Here is a 19,948-nt window from a genome sequence, read left to right as displayed (position 1 = left end):
GCGCCAACTTTTTCTATTTCCGGCTATCCGGATCCCGTCGATGCCTGCCACTTTTCGGAGGACGTCGCTCCATCTAGTTACAGTATCGGGTACATTATTTTAAAATGACCCTATGGTATCCTCTATGCGGTTTATTGATTGATTCTGAGGACGGTAAGTAATTAAGCTACTTTCTTAGACATATACAAAATATTGACCCTATACGACTTAATATCAAAGAATGTAGCGCCCTCTGAGTAACTCTGAGCCTTCTTATGAGGCCCATAGTTAGCGTAGCGTTTCAGGTCCGTAAGTCATCACTGGCAACACGCACTGTTCAGTGTTACTTAAATGTATTCAGTATATCGGGATACACCCACATTAACTATCTTAGTTCGCCGTAGTTGCAAATTTTTTCGCCTCTTATGCTACATTTTTTAATTTAATTTAAATTAGATTGTAGTTTAAAACCTTAAACCTAAAACTTATAGTGGAAAAAAAAAAATTTATTCCACTACAAGTTAGCCCTTGATGATGCAGTCTATGATGGTAGGGGCTAACCAGTTGGGGAGTATGGTACTCATACCCCTAATCGGTTTTTACGCGACATCGCACCGGAACATTAATAATTTGGAAAATAATTACAGTTACTAATAGTTATCACGGAATAGATCAAAAAATAAAAAACACGCTTTTATAAATCAATAAAAAAAGGAGTAGAAAATAAATAATAGTTTTAAAAAACTGAAAAACACTTTATATAGAAACCAAACTAAATAAAGAAATAAAATAAAATAAATATACTACGACAATATTACACATCGCCATCTAGCCCGAAAGTAAGCGTAGCTTGTGTTATGGTTACTAAGATACCTATAGACACATAAATACTTATAATATACGGATAAACACTCAGCACTGAAAAACAATCATGTTTATCACACAAACATTTTCTAGCCAATTAACGTCTCTCATAGGAGAGACAGTTTCAGAGCAAAAACCTACCACACGGCTCCAATGTGGATTAGTGGGATTTAACTACTATTACGACAAGTAAGTGAACCGGCAGGGTGATTACGTATCACGCGACAGGTTTACGACAGGCGTAAATCTTGCAATCACTTCTGTCAAACGTCACTTTTCCATACAATGAATAAAATAAACAAAAGTGACGTTTGACAGCAGTGATTGCAAGATTTACGCCTGTCGCAAACCTGTTGCGAGATACGTAATAACCCTGCCGGACTGTCGGCATCACTTGCTCTCTGAGTTACGGACATTGACACCGCCTGTTTTGTAACTCGTTGCTGGCACTGAAAATTCTTTAGTAGAATATCAAGGATCAAGGATCTTTTGATCCGTAGTTCCAACGACGCAATCCAACACCTAATTTAATTCCTTAATAATAACAAAGCCATAATATATACCCTAATACCAACTTTAAAAATGGCTAAGTTATTTTAAAATGGAGAGGTAAAACAGAATTATTGCTCTTTAGATTATTATCTTTTGATCGTATCTTGGTATAGTGTAGTAAATAATTATACTTAATTCATGTTTCTTATCATGAATCTTAATTTTAATTGTGACTTTTGTTACTTTATTTTTAAATTAATAAATTGTGTTTTTAAATGATTGATAGGTCGTCATTAAAGATATTATTAACTGGCAACCCCGAAAAAAAAATACAATTCGTGGTTTCAACCCAAACTAGAATTAAATCCTAGCTGTTAATCCTAAGTCAAGTTTCAAGTTGTTTTGTCATTAGCAATATCCTTGCTTGAGAATTTTATGAATCCCGAACATGCCAAATACCTAAAAAGGGAAATATAGACGTTATACCATAACTATATCGATATACAATAAACAGGTGTAGAGTTTTTTTTTAAATTAAATACCTTATTTTTGTTTATTATTGACGTGAAATATCTATTGGCGCATCTTGGCTGTAAAATAAACCGCTATGCGTCACGAAAAATGGCCTAACGTCCCTTGTGTTGGAGCGCGCGTTTACCGAACCCACAACATAACTTGGCAACACCGCGTTTTTGATGTAAATGTGATCATCGTATGGCACCATCACCTGGCCGCTGCACTTTGGGTTGGTTCCCGATGTATGAACTCCTCAACGGCTAACAGCACAGACACAAAATTTTGTGTCATCATAATCATCTACAGCCTATCTTTGTCACATTGCTGGATACAGTTCCATATTCTCATGAGAGAGGGAATTAGTTAAATGATCTGGCGAAAAAATCCTTAGCGGCTTGTAGTACGATCACGAAATTTTCTTCTTTTGATTTATGGCTTTTCGTGCCAACACAGCACAATGCACTTTGCCAGTGTCAAGTAGCTGCTAGGAAATTTCATGCGTGCATTCAATTGTGACAGTTAATTTTAAGTATCGTGACATGGCTGCCGCACCCAGGGTTGTCTCCTGAATAGAAACTACTCAATGCAACGGATAAAAGCAAAGACATGTAATTAGGCTTCATCGAGGTTTCCTCACTATACTTTCCTTAATACATAAAACAATTTTTATTTTACTTTAAAACGGTACCATAGATTCATCAATTAGTAAAAGCTTTACTGGTTTCAATACTTAAAAATTCACATATTGCATACATCGCGTTACTTCTATAAGTAGTCACTCGACGCATTTGTACAGTCGCACAGTAATAAAAACGATATCTTGATTGAAGCAATGTATTATTTTCCATTAATACCTTTAACTTGCCCTTAAGTCGTTGGTATTCAACCCCTTCTCTAGATCCAAAGATTTACTAGAGAATTCTGCATTTCCTATAGATTTGGAAGTCTCAAAATGAGCAAGGTTCAGCATTGTGGATATGGACTGCACAATATCAACTGAGTTAAGTTAAATATATATTTAAATAAAAAAATTTTCATTAATCCTTTTTTTTTATTTAAATATATATATACTAGCGGACCCCAGCGCCATCTGTCGGGCTAATTTGTGAATCTAAACCATCCAGGGTGCCACCCAAAAGTATACCAAAAATTCATTCAAATCGGCCCAGCCACCTAGAGGAGTTCAGTGACATACACACGCACACAAGAAATATATATATAAGATAGAAACTATAAATTATAGATCTTTCTACTTACTCCCTCACTAAGTTGAATGGTAAAAAAAACGTTCATTTATTCACGTCGACTTCGCATGCAGAGCAATTATAGCTCTCAATTAATATATACAAAGAATTAAATGAATATACTATTTATACAATACACAATAATGTATTTATTTTATATGCACCGCTTACCTCATACCTATGCATTTTTCTTTTTACACCTTTGGTTGCATGGAAGAGATAAATGTGTAGCGATGAAGCCATTAAATTGTACCCGCTTGCTCTAATTATGTTTATGTCTCTGTAACTTGGTTGTATAAGTGTATTCATTCAAATCGCCATCTATCCCTAAAGTAAGCGTAGCTTGTGTTATGGGTACTAACTGAAAAATTTATTTATGAATACTACACATAAATACTTAGATATAAATTACTAGCCAATTACCAATATACGGCACGGGACAACTCGTAGAACGAAAATGGTTTCGGCCGTATTCCACCAAACTGGATGAGTGTGGATCGGTATAATGGAAGTCGTTGGGGTCGGTAAACTTATACGCCCACGACATCAGAACGTTAACTCTTAGGCAGGCACGATGTTTTTATTCACCATTGAAGCAAGTAATATTTTAAAACCCCCCATAGCTCCGTAAGGGGGACAGTAACAGTAACAGGGATCTACCTCAAAAGGGTTTCTACGTAGTTAGGTAAACCTACTATTATTACTTATAAAAACGATAGCGTTATTGCGTTGCCAAGCCGCCAACCACCAAAAAAAGGTTATAAAATAAGAAATAAAAAAAAAACCAGTGCTTCGCTGCCAGTTTTTCTTTCCTGTATGTACTCACTCTTTATAATCAGTTCTTTGGGTTTTATAGAGGTGTCATACTTGGCAGAGGCAAGAAATAGTGGGTCTGCTCTTTAGTCCTAATATTTTGCCGGTTTATTTTGCTTCACAGGGACAGTGGGACGATATTATATGTAGAAAACCTCTGACACACTTTTAGACCGAATGCCATCAAAAAGAGACCGTGCTCGTCTCCTCGCTGTCTCAAAAAATTCAATTCAAAATTCATATATTTCAAGTAGGCCTAATATAAGCACTTTTGAAACATCAATTATGTATGTTTGTAGTGACTCTACTGGCAGATTCTACCGAGATCAAACCGGCAAGAAACTCAGCAGTTGCCCTTTTCCAACATCGTTTTACAATTTAACAATCTTTGTTCTATCTTGTGTGAGATGAAAGCGAAGCGGCTTCTTTCCAGGCAACCTCGTCATTAAGAAATTCATCAGTAGTATAGTAACAGACAGTCTCTGCTAAAGCATCCGACTTCTGGCTACATTCTCTCCTTTCTTACACTAATACTTCTAAGATAATACTTGTCAGGGGATATAATTGGGGGATGTAATATTTATTTCCTACCCGTGCTAGCCCTACTGACAAGTGATATAATTAACATGTTCACCAGCTAAAGCACAAGAACATGGAATAGGAGAAGTTTACGTCCGATCATTATTACACTTATATTATTTCCACACGTGCGCCAGTGCTCCGAGAGTTCATAAAGCTATCCCCGGGGATAAGATACATTTGTATCTTATCCCCGGGGAGATAATTGTCTCCTGCCCATGCTAGCCGTGCAGGTGAGTTCGCAGTCAAAGGCTAACTATTATGTGAATTAAATTATAACTAAAAAATGTGTTCAGATTCTTAATATAACTAACTATCCAAGTGCACTTGAAGGTTATGCTGGTACGTCATAAAATGTTTTGTGGTAGTTATCATATAAATGTATCTAGAGGTTTATTAATACTCATCAAGTTTGCATTTCTGAGACACTAGCTGTTCCCGCGACTGCGTCCGCGTTTGTAATTTACGTCCTTGCACAAAATTAAACTTACATGGAAAAGCAAAATTTTGTAATAGGAAATATTAACGACTAAGACCTGTAGGTATCTTTGCATCGTCTGAGTCCCATACCGTATACAGAATTATACCAATGAATCAATTTTAATTATTTCTTGAAAACTTTTTATTTAAATAAGAATTATCAGCACTTCTGTTAAAATGCTAATCAATTTAATAAAATATGTGGTACTTTTTTTAATTTATAGTTATCAAAAGTTCAATTTAAAACTCACTTTATAAAATTACTGTAACGTTATACACTAAAAGTTATTCAAAGAGGCCTAAGTATGGCACTTTTGATGCGCATATACCGGTATATTAACTAATACTGATGGACGGTTACAATAAAACTTTAATAATTCATACAAGCTTGTCTATAGTCAACTTGATCCATAATTCCATAACATGCTTTTTAAAGCTTAAAAAAAATAAAAAGAACTTTATTTGTTATTTTCAAAACAGTTTTTATTTTTAACCGCATGTGTTCCTAGTGTGTACACAGCCTATCCTGAAATTATGAGACAGATCGTCGTTGAGGTTTACCTTGATAGCTTTATTACTTTATTATGTAGTTATATTATTTATTGGATACGAAATATATTTCATTTAAAGCTGCGTGCCAGTGTGTGATAGACGTCTAACTGCAGCAGATATGGCATCAATTAATGTGGATCAGATATTAGAGTATAACTCGGACACGTTGCCGTTTCTAAGAAAACAATATAATTTGTACAAACCAGACCGGTTGGAGGAAGCCATCGCAATTTTACAGGATTGGCTCAGCAAACAAGCCCATATCGTTAGAAAAAATTATTGTGAGTCTTGCTTTTTTAACCTTGATTATTTGTTTACGGTTACTACAATGGAAACTTTTTAGAAAATAAAGTTTTGTTTTTGACTATAATTACATTTGTATTTAGACGTTTTTGTAATTTTTTGCAATCACTACAATGGAATTTTTTTAGAGAATAATATTTTGATTATGACTTTATTTACATTGTATTTCTTCCAGTACCACTAATATTTTTTGATATTCTATTTTGGAAAAGAGAAGTAGTCTTTCGTGATTGTGCCATATAGACGTCACGCAACTGAAATACTAAAGTGTGCGTGTGCGTGTTCAACGGAAAAATCTAATAATAATTTTTGGCCTGCGTTTTTGAAGTGCATACCATCCTTTTTCATTCCATCTCAAAAGCAGTACTATTCTACTCGTGTATTACTTTATTTTTTGTGATATAAAACGATAATATTCCGCAATCTATTGAAGTACAAATTTTTATTATTATTAAATTATTTATTGCTCACACCAAAACCAAATACACAATAGATAAAATAAAAATAATAATAATAAACTAGTTTAGGTGTGCATAGGCAGTCTTATCGTTAAAGAGATCTCTCCCAGACAACCTTTGGCGAAAGTAGTTGTTTTAAGGAACGGGTTGATGTGGCAATAAAAATTTATACCTAAATAAAATTATTGCAAACTTATCTACATGTTATAAATTCTAATACTACACAAATAATTATTATATATGATACATAGTGTTCATACCTACACATAATAATAATAAACTACATACTGTGACGACTTTTAAAAAGAGTCAAGGATTTTGCTTGACGTATGTCAGCAGGTAGGGAATTCCAGAGTCTGACACAATGAACTGTAAAAGAACTTCAATTTTAATATTGCGTGTTTGAAATTTGCTGTCGGTGCAGGAACGTAGCGTGTTATTGTTAACTGCGACGAAAAAGGTAGAACGGTCACGTTGCATATTTGATTGCGTTATATACTTCTTTACCATAACAAATAGGTTTAATAATAAACTAATTCATTTATTTCATACTAACAGGAAAAAATAAGAAATGAGAGAAACTGAGCCAGGTCTCTGTCATACATTTTTATTTTATCTTAAAAAAATGATACAAATGTAACAATTTTACTCAATAATAAAGTAGATTTTTCTTTCTTGCTTTCTTTATAAAATAATACGTGTACCATGATAATACTTTCTTCTGTTTGACGGGTCGATATACGGTGTTAGAAGATTTATAACTTCGCCTTTATTTCGACCTATGCGATCTAAGTACCTACTAGTTATTAGTGTAAGAGGCATAGATCACTAATATGCTAGATTTGCAGCCTAATGCTTCAAGAATTATTTATCATAAAGTATCCGTGAAAAATAAGATCTCATCCAGAATATGGAAATCTACTAGCTACTTATATATATAGATAACATACATAGTAACTAACTACAAAATAGTAGTAAATAAAGTACCTACATACGAATAACAGTCTAAGAGATAACTATAAATATAGAAAAAGTGCTCATCTTGGGTATTAAAAATATTATAAGTACATTTTTTCGCGAGGCCTACGTTATCCCAAACGGATGTGGACTTTGTCCTAGTTTGATAGAGTCAATATTATTATCAAAGAGCCAGTGGCGTGCACTGGGTTATATACCAGGGTATGCATACAGCAGACAAATTGCATAAAATGTCAACAATCCTCCTCCTATACGAACTATATATAAATTATAGGGTAGGCAGTGCTTTTGTGCATATAAGAAGTGCACGCCACTGCAAAGAGCTTATAAAAATTATTATTTATAGTCATACTTTGATGCTATTTATAATTATTATCTAGTAACAATTTTGAGTTTTAAATCTGTTATTTATATTATAGACCATAAAGATGTCTTAATCAAATTAAAATGTAATTATAATCTGAAATTGATTGCTTACATAAACATGTCGAGAGACTGGAGCATTTTGAATTGTCATGACTTTTATAGTTGTTAAATATAGATACCTACACTTTTATTACAATAATAATGATAATATACCGTACTCCCACACGATAACAGTAGAAGTTATTTATATCCTCAGTCTATTGATATCCCACAATCTCTCTCTCCAAGGAGAAGCCTTCGCTTCGCATAGACCTTCCAAGCTTCAAACGATTACTATATATATATTTCTTTTTAATAAATAAGTATACTACGACAATACACACATCGCCATCTAGCCCCAAATTAAGCGTAGCTTGTGTTATGGGTACTAAGATGAATAATATACATCAATACTTTGAATATACATATAAACACCCAGGCACTGAAAAACATTCATGGTCATCACACAAACATTTTCCAGTTGTGGGAATCGAACCTACGGACTTGGTCTCAGAAAGCAGGGTCGCTGCAAACTGCGCCAATCGGCCGTCAAAAATTAAATACGTTACTCTTAAAAACTACACTACACAACATAAATATCTTTAAAACTGCACTTTAATTGAATGCAACACATCTCTCAAATGAACTGTCCCTTCATGATGCTCTAAAAGCAAAAACAAACACGGTCGAAGTCGCAGGCAAAAGCTCGTATTGTATAAGAATAAATGTTTTGCCGCCCCATTTCTCCCAAGGTTGTCGTACGTGGCGACTCAGGGAATATAATGGAGAACGGGTAGCAGCGCCCTCTGCGTTATTTTCTACTGCGATCACCAACATTCCCGTTTATTCCGTTTATCGGACAACACTCCTGTTCGGAGAGGTCTTTAGTGTTTTGGCTATTGATGTTTGGGTGCGAAAAGTTTAGGTTTGAAAAAAAATGTTTTGGTATCAGTACCCATTCATTGAAATAGTTAAAGGATATTTTTTTATGATTTTAAAGCAAACCTGCGTGAATTCCAATTCAACTTATTATGTATCTATGCCTATTGCCTATTAATCCATCATTATTATCAGTGCCGGATTAACCACGTAGAAATAGTATATTTTAATACCAATCATCTCTGCCTGACTGACTGACTGACTGACTGACTTACTGACTAACTGACACGCACACGCACACGCCCATGCACACAGACGTCGCCTGTAGTAATTTACTACACTATTAATTGCTCACAAAACCTATAGATAGCAAATACGTATTGTATTTAAGATACGTAATTAAGATACGTTTATACGTAATTAAGATACGTTTATACGTATTTAAGATTGAATTGTATTTTTACTACTTTATACTTAAGAACCCATAGCAGATCAAGAGCTTAAAGAATTTGCAACTGGCCCCGCGCTTGCTTAATCAGACACTGATTATTAGGGCTCATGTCTAGGGGAAAACTTGAAAGTCAAAAAGTTAAAATATTTTTTATTATTTCTAGCTAAAGACTATCTGGAGAGGACTATAATTCTCAGCAAAGGTTCCGTTGAAAGAGCGAAGATGAAATTAGACAAAATTGCGACATATCGTACTTTGTTACCACATTTTTTTGAACCTATACCTAATGCTGCAAAACTGCCTGTATTAGATTTGATGTAAGTATGTATCTGTTTCCATTCGGCAAGCGTACATTGGCTATCGCTCCAGTAGCTGGACATACTCAAAGCGAATAGCGTGGAGTCTAGAAATAAGACCGTGGTATGTGTTACTTTCTACATAAAAAATATAGCTGTGTTTGTGAGAAGTCTATTCGACACCCTGAGCCATTTATGGTTGCAGTTTTTTATACATACCCGAGAACGCCGTTTCATAGCACGTCCTTCACGACCTCGACGAACGGACTCTAAGGTTCAACCTCCACAGGATCTTTCCCGATAATGACGAGGTTCCAATTTTCGGAAGTCGCTATATACATATTGCCATAGTTTTTACTGAAAGAAATCAGATACAGCCCTAACATCACATGCAAAAATTAAATCAAGTGACTCTGTCATTTAATTAGGTACGCGTCGCGTTTCGGTCTTTTATCTTATATAGGGTTGTCAATGCGTGAACACTTGGAATGTTTTAAATTACTTAGTTTGTTTGAAAAAATAAATATGCTTGTTTTGATTTAATATTTTTACAAGGTGTTTCCTTATGAAACATACCTATGCACCCTTCAACAGTATATCTTAATTCCGTTATACGTTGTATATTGTTACAGTAATTTTATAAAGTGGGTAAATATTAAAACTTTTGATAACTATTAATTCTTATTGGCCAGATATATTATTAAATTGATTAGTTATTTTTAATAATATTATTTAATGAATAAATAGGTTTCAAGAAACAACTAAAATTATATTTTATTAACAATCAATGTTCATGAGATTGAGTTGGTGGGTATTTCGATATAAATACGACTGCATATACACGACATACTGCATTACTACATGGACTCGAACGATAAGTTACCTCCTGTTGTCTTAGTCCTTATCAATATGCACATGCAACCAGTATATAATATATATGTTTGTAGATGGTAGTGACTCTTCAACCGGTCCGAACGTGGGCTCACTCGATGGGCTCGACTTCCCCGTCATTCCAAACGTCATCTTAGCTGAGGTTCGGCCTCACATAGGGCACAACTAGGCCGACGATCTAATTTCTTTTTCGAACCCAATATTCACATTCCTAGTAAAGATTTTCAAAGCTTCAAGTGCAATTATTTACATCTCACGCTCTGATCCGACAAACGGTGAATTTTGTACCTACCTAAAATAGCATTGATAGGCCCACGGGCACTGCGATGACAAAATAGTAATGAAAGCGTCTGCGAAACCAACAAACGAAAGTGCCATAGCGCTGCGTCACACCGCAATGACCCCAACCACGTTTCAATGGTTACAAGTCATGCGTGCGTGCGCCGCTACATTGGTCAACGCGTGGCATACGTTCATATGGTAAACTTCGTAGGTCGGAATTTGGCCTTTATATTCTCACCATGAAACCAAAAGGTACATAATGTTAAGTCAGTCAGTCTGGTAAGGCATTTAAAAACCAATTATTAATAATTATAGTCGTACCTTTTAATTTAGCCTGTACCTTGTGCAGCGCCCAAAATACCTATCCCTGGAGGAACAGTCAACCAAAAACCACCCAGTGGCCGGTTTGTACGTCAACATTCCCACCGTCCCGGAATAGATGAGAGAAAAAGAGAGAGAGCATTCAGAGTCCGACCGTTTAAGACTCCTAGGAGAGTCTATTTACTCAAACATACGAGTATGTGGACAATGTTTATATTAATTTGATTTTTTTTACGGCCGTTTGGCGCAGTGGGTAGTGATCCTGTTTTCCGAGTCCAAGGCCGTGGGTTCGGATCCCACAACTGGAAAATGTTCGTGTGATGAACATGAACGTTATTCAGTGTCTGGGTGTTGTTTATCTGAATATAAAATTTCTTTCTTTATCTGTATATTATAAGTATTTATGTATATTATTCATAAAATCATTCATCAGTTCTTAGTATCCATAACACAAGCTTCGCTTACTTTGGGGCTAGATGGTGATGTGTATTGTCCTAATATATTCCTATTTATATTAATTTATAATTTTCAGACCTATTGGATTTTTACCAAAAATGACTAAAGACCATTACAGAGTGTTTTGGGTAAAAAATAACGCGAATAAATACGATTCATCAGATATTTCAGAATTCTACAGAATATTAGTTATGGTGAGTTCATTATTTGTTTTTAATCATTTAATGAAGTAAACATGAGGCGTGATGACATGTCGTTCAAATTTGTTATGTTGTCCCTTGTGAATTTACTTTACAGAACTATTAAGGTTACCTATACAAAACTTATATGCCTTATTATTCCTCAGATATAGATTAGAAAAATGCGCCTAATTAAAAATAAATTTATGCGCACAGCCGCAAGCAAACTGGTATGTTGTGTAACGATAACCGTCGTAGAGGACAACGTTGCGCACACACCTAAACTCTATAAACTAGCCTAAATATTATTCTAACAACTTTCTGAAACTATTTTGACAACGCTGTTCATTCTTCATCGTACATTACCGATGCCATAACATATCTACGCAAGACACCATACATGACCTGGATAATCTGACTACGACCAATATACTACCTACAGCGAAAATAGGACTAGGGTAGCATAAATACAAACATCGTTGAAGGCGCTGTGACTTTGCCAGTGAAAACACGGTCCAGGATTCCTTACGTCGTCGCTCAGAAGTTGACTCCATTCTCGGCACAGTAGCGACTACTTATAGTCAACGGCATAAAGAAATACCTTCTCAATGTGGGAGGAGAAGCGTGCACTGGAGTAATGGGTTGATACGACGAAGATGAATATCCCCGTTATTCCCAATATCCCGTTTCAACCCTTAGTGTTAATTTGAGAAAAAAAGTTTATTTAAATATTTTACTTTACTTTCAAGAGACTATACTATGTTACCTGCTACAGTTAATTAAGCTATTTTAGGTAGGTACATAACGCTGTGACAAGCTAGAATCTATAGTAAAACTATACTGCAACCAGCAATTTCGGTAAAACAGGTTTTAAAACCGAATTTCTCTAATATAACATTTAAGGCTTTTCATTGTTGCCGGTTCCACTTTTTGATTTTGTATACCAAACGGTGACTAGCGACGAAGTATTGACAACGATTTTTTTTATTTTTGGAAACAAGAATAACGAAATGTAAAAAAAATATTTTAATAGAAAATCATGCAACTGCTTACCTATATATTAAAGACGTGAGTCAAAGTCAATTGGTATAAAGGGTACCGAGCAAACACGACGATGGAGCTCGAGTACACCCTGGTGGTTCCTCTGCTAGAGGTAGTTCGGTGGTTAGTCCGGGTGACCGGATAAAATAAGCGAACCGAAAAAGGGCCTTACCTTTTTTCGGTTTTCTTATTTCACTGCTTCGGTAATAAAATACGAGTAGGTGTAAGCAGTTTATATATATCATGATTATTATCAACCTTGTACCGGCCCACTACAGAGCACTGACGGATGTCCTCTCAAGGCCGGAGTCGGAGTCTCTCACTATGCTGGTAATGTGTGGATTTTCAGATTGCATACGTATTTGGAAACATAATGGAGAAGTCTCAGGTGTGCAGTTTTTCTAACCATGTTTTCCATTAAAGCAAGTTATAATTTTACAATCGGATATAAACCAAAAAGTTGGAGGTGTGGATCAAACTCGATTCCCTGAAATGGAAGCTGAAGTCGTGACCTATTTATCGTCTATCACCGTTTTTAGACTTATTAATAACATTCCACAACAAATCGGTTCCCTATCATTTTTCATATAATTTATTTCTGATTTTCAGCTTTGCGAGTACCTACAAAGCCACGACTACTGCAACGGTATTCTAACGGTGTTCGATTACAGAGGTACAAACATTTTCGAAATGGTGAAATGCTTAAATGTCACCGAAATGCATCAAATTCTCAAAATCATTATGGTTAGTATGAATTTAATAGCACTTCCTATATAATAATTTGGTTGGGTAATGTCCAACCCTTGAGCTCGGGACTTTCTCTAAAGGGAGAGAGGGAAAAAGAGCAAAGACCCAAGGCGCTGCTTCAGAAGTTGTGGAGTATCTTTTGTTTTCCAACTTCGGGGAAAATCCTCATGGATTCCTACTTGTCACCTGGCGGCTGGGCGACGAGAGCGCGTTTGCAGACGTCCGCAACTAAGCCATCGCGGCGACGCCTCCAAGGCAGACCCTCTTCTGAGACATATTACAGAACCCTTCAAATATCACAGAGTTCGGTTTCCAACCCGAGACCATATCTCCAACAGGTGACCAATTCAACGCATCCAACATCCGAGGAGGTCCATACTCATAAAGATCGGTTGAGCGCCAGAGCCCCTAGTGTAAATTATCAAGTTAACTCCAACTATCGAGTAATGGAATTCTGTAAAATTTACTTTACTCGAAAGTTAATGATATGTTAGATAACTTCAAACCTCACACTAAGGCACTAAGGTTACTAGACGATGCCAAAAGTGTAACTTCGCTTATCTGTCTAAGCAGCTGTGGTAACATCGAGCTAAGATTGAGTGATTAAGACCGAACTTAATAATCTGCTCTTAGCTCTCTATTTTAGCTTATTAATAAAGGCCGAAGAGGCCATATTTTTGGGAAGATGTCAAAATGCTACAAGTAAAGAAAGTAATTTGTATAAATTCCCTCCCATCCACTGCTTCGTTGGTCCAGTGGTTAGCATATTTAGGGGCAACTGAGGGGCATGACTTCTTGGGTAAGAATTGTTAAGTTGTGTAATATTAAAAGGCTGTTGCGTAAATCACAAATATGCAGATTGGGAGCCATAAACAAATTATTATGAAAGGTGTAACAGAATTTGGAAATAGTGTTAAAGGGTGTATAAGTATATTTCATAAGAAATCACCCCGTAAAAATATTAAATCAAAAGAAACATAATAATTTTTCCATACTAATTCGAAAAACTAATTCAAAACATTCTAAGCGTTTACTTATGACAACCCTATTGATAATAAAAGAACGACACGTGCATAGTACCTAACCTACGCGACGCGAACCTAATAAAGTGGCAGGAGTCACATTCAAGTTTTCTGTTTAACAGATAAGTCTTAGAGACAGTACATAATGTAGTCTAAAGCCTATGAAATATTATTTGGGTTTTCATTGACACGTTGTAAACTAAGTCATAAAATCTTGGAGACAATTAGTTTTGGGATTTGAGTAATTAAAAGATAGTCAATTTCTGAAGAAACCCCTTCTTGATAGTCAGTTGTTTCCAAAATTGTAATTTAGGGTTACACTTATTTACTGATAAGCTTCGTTAATCTGCAATTATAAGATTAACCATTATTATTTGGGTACCACTTTGTGAACCTTTAAAAGGTTTGTAGGTTACTTGTTTGTAGGTTACTTGTTAATTGCTCAAGTTATTCTACTTCAGTAGTGTACCTCAAACCTAAAATAGGTACATAATTAAATATTCAGACCTTGGAAAATCTATAAATAACTTGCTTTGCGGTTATGCAATCAACGGTAATTGGCTTTATAAAGTGTATAATTAATGGATAGTGAGAAATGTGTTCATTAATTAATATCTGATCAACAATCCATGAGAGAACTCTATTTATGTGAAAACTGCATCTCTAAGCGATATCTAAGAGTGCTAAGGTTAATGTGTATTCTGACCGTCTCTCTGTTAACCCATTTCTCCATCAGTCGTTTGTTCGTCTGCCCATCTATCAGAGCCCAGTATTTTGCAAGAACAAGGTAAGTAATAACCCCACTTTCCAAGTACATGTGTCCAAACAAAACTACAATTATTTTAAGTTTATCATAATAATTGATGTTTTAGGGTGCTTTCTGTATTCAATGTTTTTTAGAGATCGGTATATTTGTGCTCTAGGGTCTATCTTAGAACTTTTTGTATAATTTTAGTCATATCATAACCGCATCAACGCCGATTCTACTCTAACGGTAAATTCAGCGTCAACGTGCACTCAAAGTTCAAGGCAAACTATTCATTGTACATTTTTAACCGACTAACAAAAAGCAGAGGTTTTCAATTCGGTTGTATTTTTAATATTGAATACTTCCCACGTAGTTTCATTTTCATCAAGTGAAGATCTGTTGAAGCAATCGGATTGCGATTCGATTATAGTATATGGTTTTTGAGGAATTTAATTCTAATCGCAATAAAGCTGCTGATGGTGATATGCCGGGAGAACTCCTCACCGTGAACACCCCAGGTCCGAGTGAAGAAATACTTTGCAAAAGTTTATGAGCGGTTATCATTTGGCTATTAAAACCTTGTATCACCTGGTTTAATACGTCGTTTTTTTCAGGACGGTTTCGGTATGAGAATAAAAGGCATTCACTTTATATCAACATCTAAAGCAATAGAAACATTTATTACGTTGTTTAAACAAGTATTGAGTGCAAAAGTTGCTGAACGAATTCAAGTGCATCAAAACATTGACAGTTTATACGATTACATTCCCAAAGAAATTATGCCCAGAGATTATGGTGGCCAGGAGAAAACGGTTTCCGAACTCAGTCGTAAGTTGATATCTTCCCTGTTAAGTAGGATAGCAATAAATTAAACACAGGGTTATATGGAAAGTGCTACTAGGATTCAACTTAAATAAAATAACACTAATCCTATATTTATAAAACTTGCTATTTTTTTAGCGTAACACATAATTTCACTTTACTTAATACTTAAGAAATAAGTAACCCAATGAAATAAATTGACAATCTTAATAAATTAAATCGGATAATATCACATTGATATGATTGAAAGTGTGTGCGAACTTTTGTTTTAATATAATCTTGCAGCTTAATGTTTTTCGGTTGCCAAACTTTTGAATATGAAAACAGTGAAATCCAATCGGCAAACAGCCCTTTAACCCTCGGTTTGATAGAGTGCGAGCTTTGTCACTCTAGTAATCTTTATGAATCCATTATCTGCCCCCGACAGGACATAGGTCTCCTCTAAGAATGAGAGAGTTTAAGGCCGTAAGTAGTCCACTACGCTGGCCAAAGTTCGGATTGATAGACTTCACCCGACTTTGAGAACATTATGGATAGCTCGACTCAAGGCGTGCAGATTTCAGTTAAAGCAATTGAAAGATATGTAATTGCATAAATTACATATAACTTTGAAAAGTTAGAGATACGGGCCGGGGATCAAACTTAGTCGCCCCATTTAAAGAAAGTGCACTCTAGTAAACCGAGCTTTGGTTATTTTTCTATGGAGCCTAACTTACTAACTATATGCCAATTTTTATTTATTTCCAAGCGCATGCATAAAATCTGTATTCATCAATACTTAGCTTTGATAAAATTCAGTTGGTTTATTAGTTGTATGTTGCATGATACAATATCGTCAGTTATCGAGATAGAAGCTACCACTTGAGTTCTTAAAGTGAATAAACGTAAAACTAAATTAACCTTTCTTACGAATTAGATCAGAAACATTGCAAGTAAGCAACTTTATCCAGGCTGGTATAAAATCCTTTACTTATATTTGTAGTGTTAAAATAATATGATAAAAATATTTTCATCCAAAGTTACGAGTATATAATATAAGTTTAAAAATGCAAAAATGTATATTCGTTTGTTTATGTATTTGTTCTTTATTTAAGCTCGGTTTTGTTGAAATTTAGCAAATGTAGCTTGAATACTGAGATGGATATATTTTTATCCCCGAAGGGCAACCGGGAAACATCTAAGGCTCCGTCCACGACTGTACGTCTAATCTGATCTGTATGGGGAAAACAAACAATGGGGAAAAGGAAAAAATCTATTAATATGTAGATATAATATGGTTGTTGAATTTACAGGTGACATGTCAGCAGTATTGAGTACCGAAAACAACTTAAAATATTTCAAAGAGATGCAATGCGCTTGCACCAATGAGAACTACAGGCGCGAGGACAAATTCAATGACCAGTATATGGGGACGCCTGGTTCGTTTCGAAAACTAGCTGTTGATTAAAAAAAAACCAAGATTATTATAATATTAAATATTATTATATTATTTTTATTTAGCAATTCTGCTTTGCAAAGACAACATGTTAAGCATGCTCCGGTGTCAGAGCTTCATTTGCGATGTGATTGTAAAGATTGCAGGAATTATAAATTGCGCCTTGCAGATTTGCCCGATTTTCTAGGATTATAAAAAATGTTATCAAATTATAATCAAATCTTAGTGTCTTGCATAAATATTTGCGGTGCCCCGAAAACTAAGGTGCTGCGAAATCAGAGAAACTTTTTATCTTGTGTCGAACACAAAACTATTTTGAATATTATGTTTTTTTATTAATAATAAATTAACCACTACGTGTGCAGATGTAGACATTTTGATGTCCAGTTGTGCTTCCATCCGATATAGAAAGATTGGCAGTGAAACGTACCGAACACTTTTTGATGAGCAACTACTCCCCGAATTGTACCGATTGACAACCCAACAGGCGCAGTGGTGGCCGCTTTGGTCTGATGAATAGGAGGTCCCGATCCGCGGCAGTGGCAATTGGAATTTATGATTTCAGAAATTTTCTCTGGTCTGGTCTGGTGGGAGGTTAAGATCACCCTATCGACAAAGATCATGTGTGTTTAATACTGTATCATAATTTATAACTTACATACTAGATTCAGATTACACTTTAGATTATGGTCGAAGACTAACTCGGAGTGAAAGAGGAAGGAATTACATTTTAAGCGTAATATTTTAAATTCTATTTGGAAATTGAAACTTTGTATTTATTTTGCAACCGATAAACACTAATTAAAAACTTATTGGTTTTAAATTACTTAGTGGTAGTTTTTTACTGTGATGGTTCCAAAATATATTCTTCCCAATTATTAGATATTATTGAAAAAAAATGTTATTATAGATATTTTAAAGAAAGTTTTGTTAATAAAGCGTTTAAATTATTAACTGCGTTTTTTTTCACTCAAACACTAATTTAGTCTTACGTGCTAGCTTGATTTCTATGAAAATTAACTACCTGCAAATGTTTTAGACGGTCATGATATTATATGATGTGAAATTTCAAAAATTTCAAACTGCTGAAACGATTTTGATAAGATTTACAGGCAGTTGAGGATAAGGAGAATGTAGGCTACCCTTCATTTTTTACATCCACCACTTAAAAAGGGAAATAGTGTTTGAAATTAAGTTTCCTTAAAGAATGTACTAAAAAACGGTTTTCTACAATCTACCTGGATGGGCGAGGAATTTTATGACCGAAAAATCTACCTATTAACTACTTTTAAGACGACCCTGGAATCGAAACCAGGACTTGACAAATCATAGTCGAGCACACTAACAATAAGACGAACCGAATCGAGTCATGGAAATATAAGTCTCAGTTAAATTATTTTTTTCTTGCTTTTTTTGCTTGCGTAAAGATATTTTACACAATAATTACCTACATGATGCGTAATATGCATATTTTACCTACCTACTTCTTATTTTATTGTTATATTGGGGCCAGTATTCATTTAGTTCATCGCCATCAGCAATATTACGCGATTTTATTTTTGTCTATACTAATTTTGTATATCTACTTATATGTATACTTCTAAGTTCTAATTCTGTACAAAAATTGGTTTAGCAATCGATACTGAACACAAAACCGTATTTTTTTTCATTCGTGTTTGCCTGTCTCTCTGTATCGCGGTCGCGCATCACGCTTATGCACTAATTCAAATGAAACTTTGCACGACTTGTTACCACGACTTGTTACTACGTGGTAAGACAAATTATACTTTTTATCCCGAAATCCAGCTCAGTTCCTTTGGATTGGCTGAAAGTGTTAGACGATTTAACACCATAAATCCGTCAAATAAAATTCCTTATCCGCTGGGATTATGACACAAGGTTTTTGTTAGGACTTAACCGCACACTAAGAAAGGATGTTTTGAAATTCCACCCCTATACGGGTTAAATAGGGGCTTAAAGTTTGTATGAATTCTGTAATTTTTCAAGTTATATTAAAGAAACAAGGTTCTTTGGGTCCTGAATGAATGAATGAATACACTTTTATTGTACACCAAAGAAAAAAAGTAGTTACAGAGATATAGACACGTAGCAAGAGACAATTCGGTGGCCTTATCGCTACATAGCGATTTCTTCCAGGCAACCAATGGCGTAAAAGGAAAAAAACATAGAAAAGAGGTGGGCTGTGCAATCAATAAGATTTAAAATTATTCAAATATATAATTACACCACAGTTTTTGGAAATTCTACCCGCAATGTGGTAAAATGAGAAATGAAATACGACTGAAAAATCAAGGCGCAAAGTGCTGTTCCCAGAGACCGGAATTTTGAAGATTGTATTAAGAGTGAAATTGGGGTTTGATACGTATAATATAACTGTAACTGGGTAACGTTGATTGTTAAGTTTGTCTGTCTGTTTGTTAACCTAGGTACAGTACAATGGGTACAGTTACGGGATGGTTATTATTATTTACCTTTATAATAATAAAACAAAGATAAAGATAATTAAGAGGTTAGATAAAGAAATTTTACCGTGGTGCCTAAGCCGCTCTCCAGAAACCAAACTATAGGCAAAGCTAAACTTAAAAACCATGATTCAACCCATTACGGGGCTAAAAGAGCGCACGGGTCTCTTCCCAGAAAGAGAATGGCTTAAAGCAAAGTAAAAGTCAAATGTTTCTTCAATCAAATAGGCCC

The 19,948-nt window shown here is 35.0% G+C and overlaps 1 protein-coding gene across 1 annotated transcript; it reads left to right on the top strand.

The window, feature by feature from the left end:
• The first annotated feature begins 5,596 nt into the window (after positions 1-5,596).
• LOC120628019 (alpha-tocopherol transfer protein-like) lies at positions 5,597-18,064 on the top strand. The gene is made up of 6 exons (XM_039896202.1): positions 5,597-5,800; positions 9,157-9,310; positions 11,316-11,433; positions 13,069-13,203; positions 15,591-15,804; positions 17,091-18,064. Exons 1-6 carry the CDS (start codon positions 5,638-5,640, stop codon positions 17,243-17,245), a joined length of 939 nt encoding a protein of 312 aa, XP_039752136.1. The 5' UTR covers positions 5,597-5,637; the 3' UTR covers positions 17,246-18,064.
• Positions 18,065-19,948: the final 1,884 nt, after the last annotated feature.

This window comes from Pararge aegeria, chromosome 12, assembly GCF_905163445.1.
Source record: "Pararge aegeria chromosome 12, ilParAegt1.1, whole genome shotgun sequence".
NCBI lineage: Eukaryota > Metazoa > Arthropoda > Insecta > Lepidoptera > Nymphalidae > Pararge > Pararge aegeria.
This window is presented reverse-complemented; position numbering and strand designations above follow the sequence as displayed.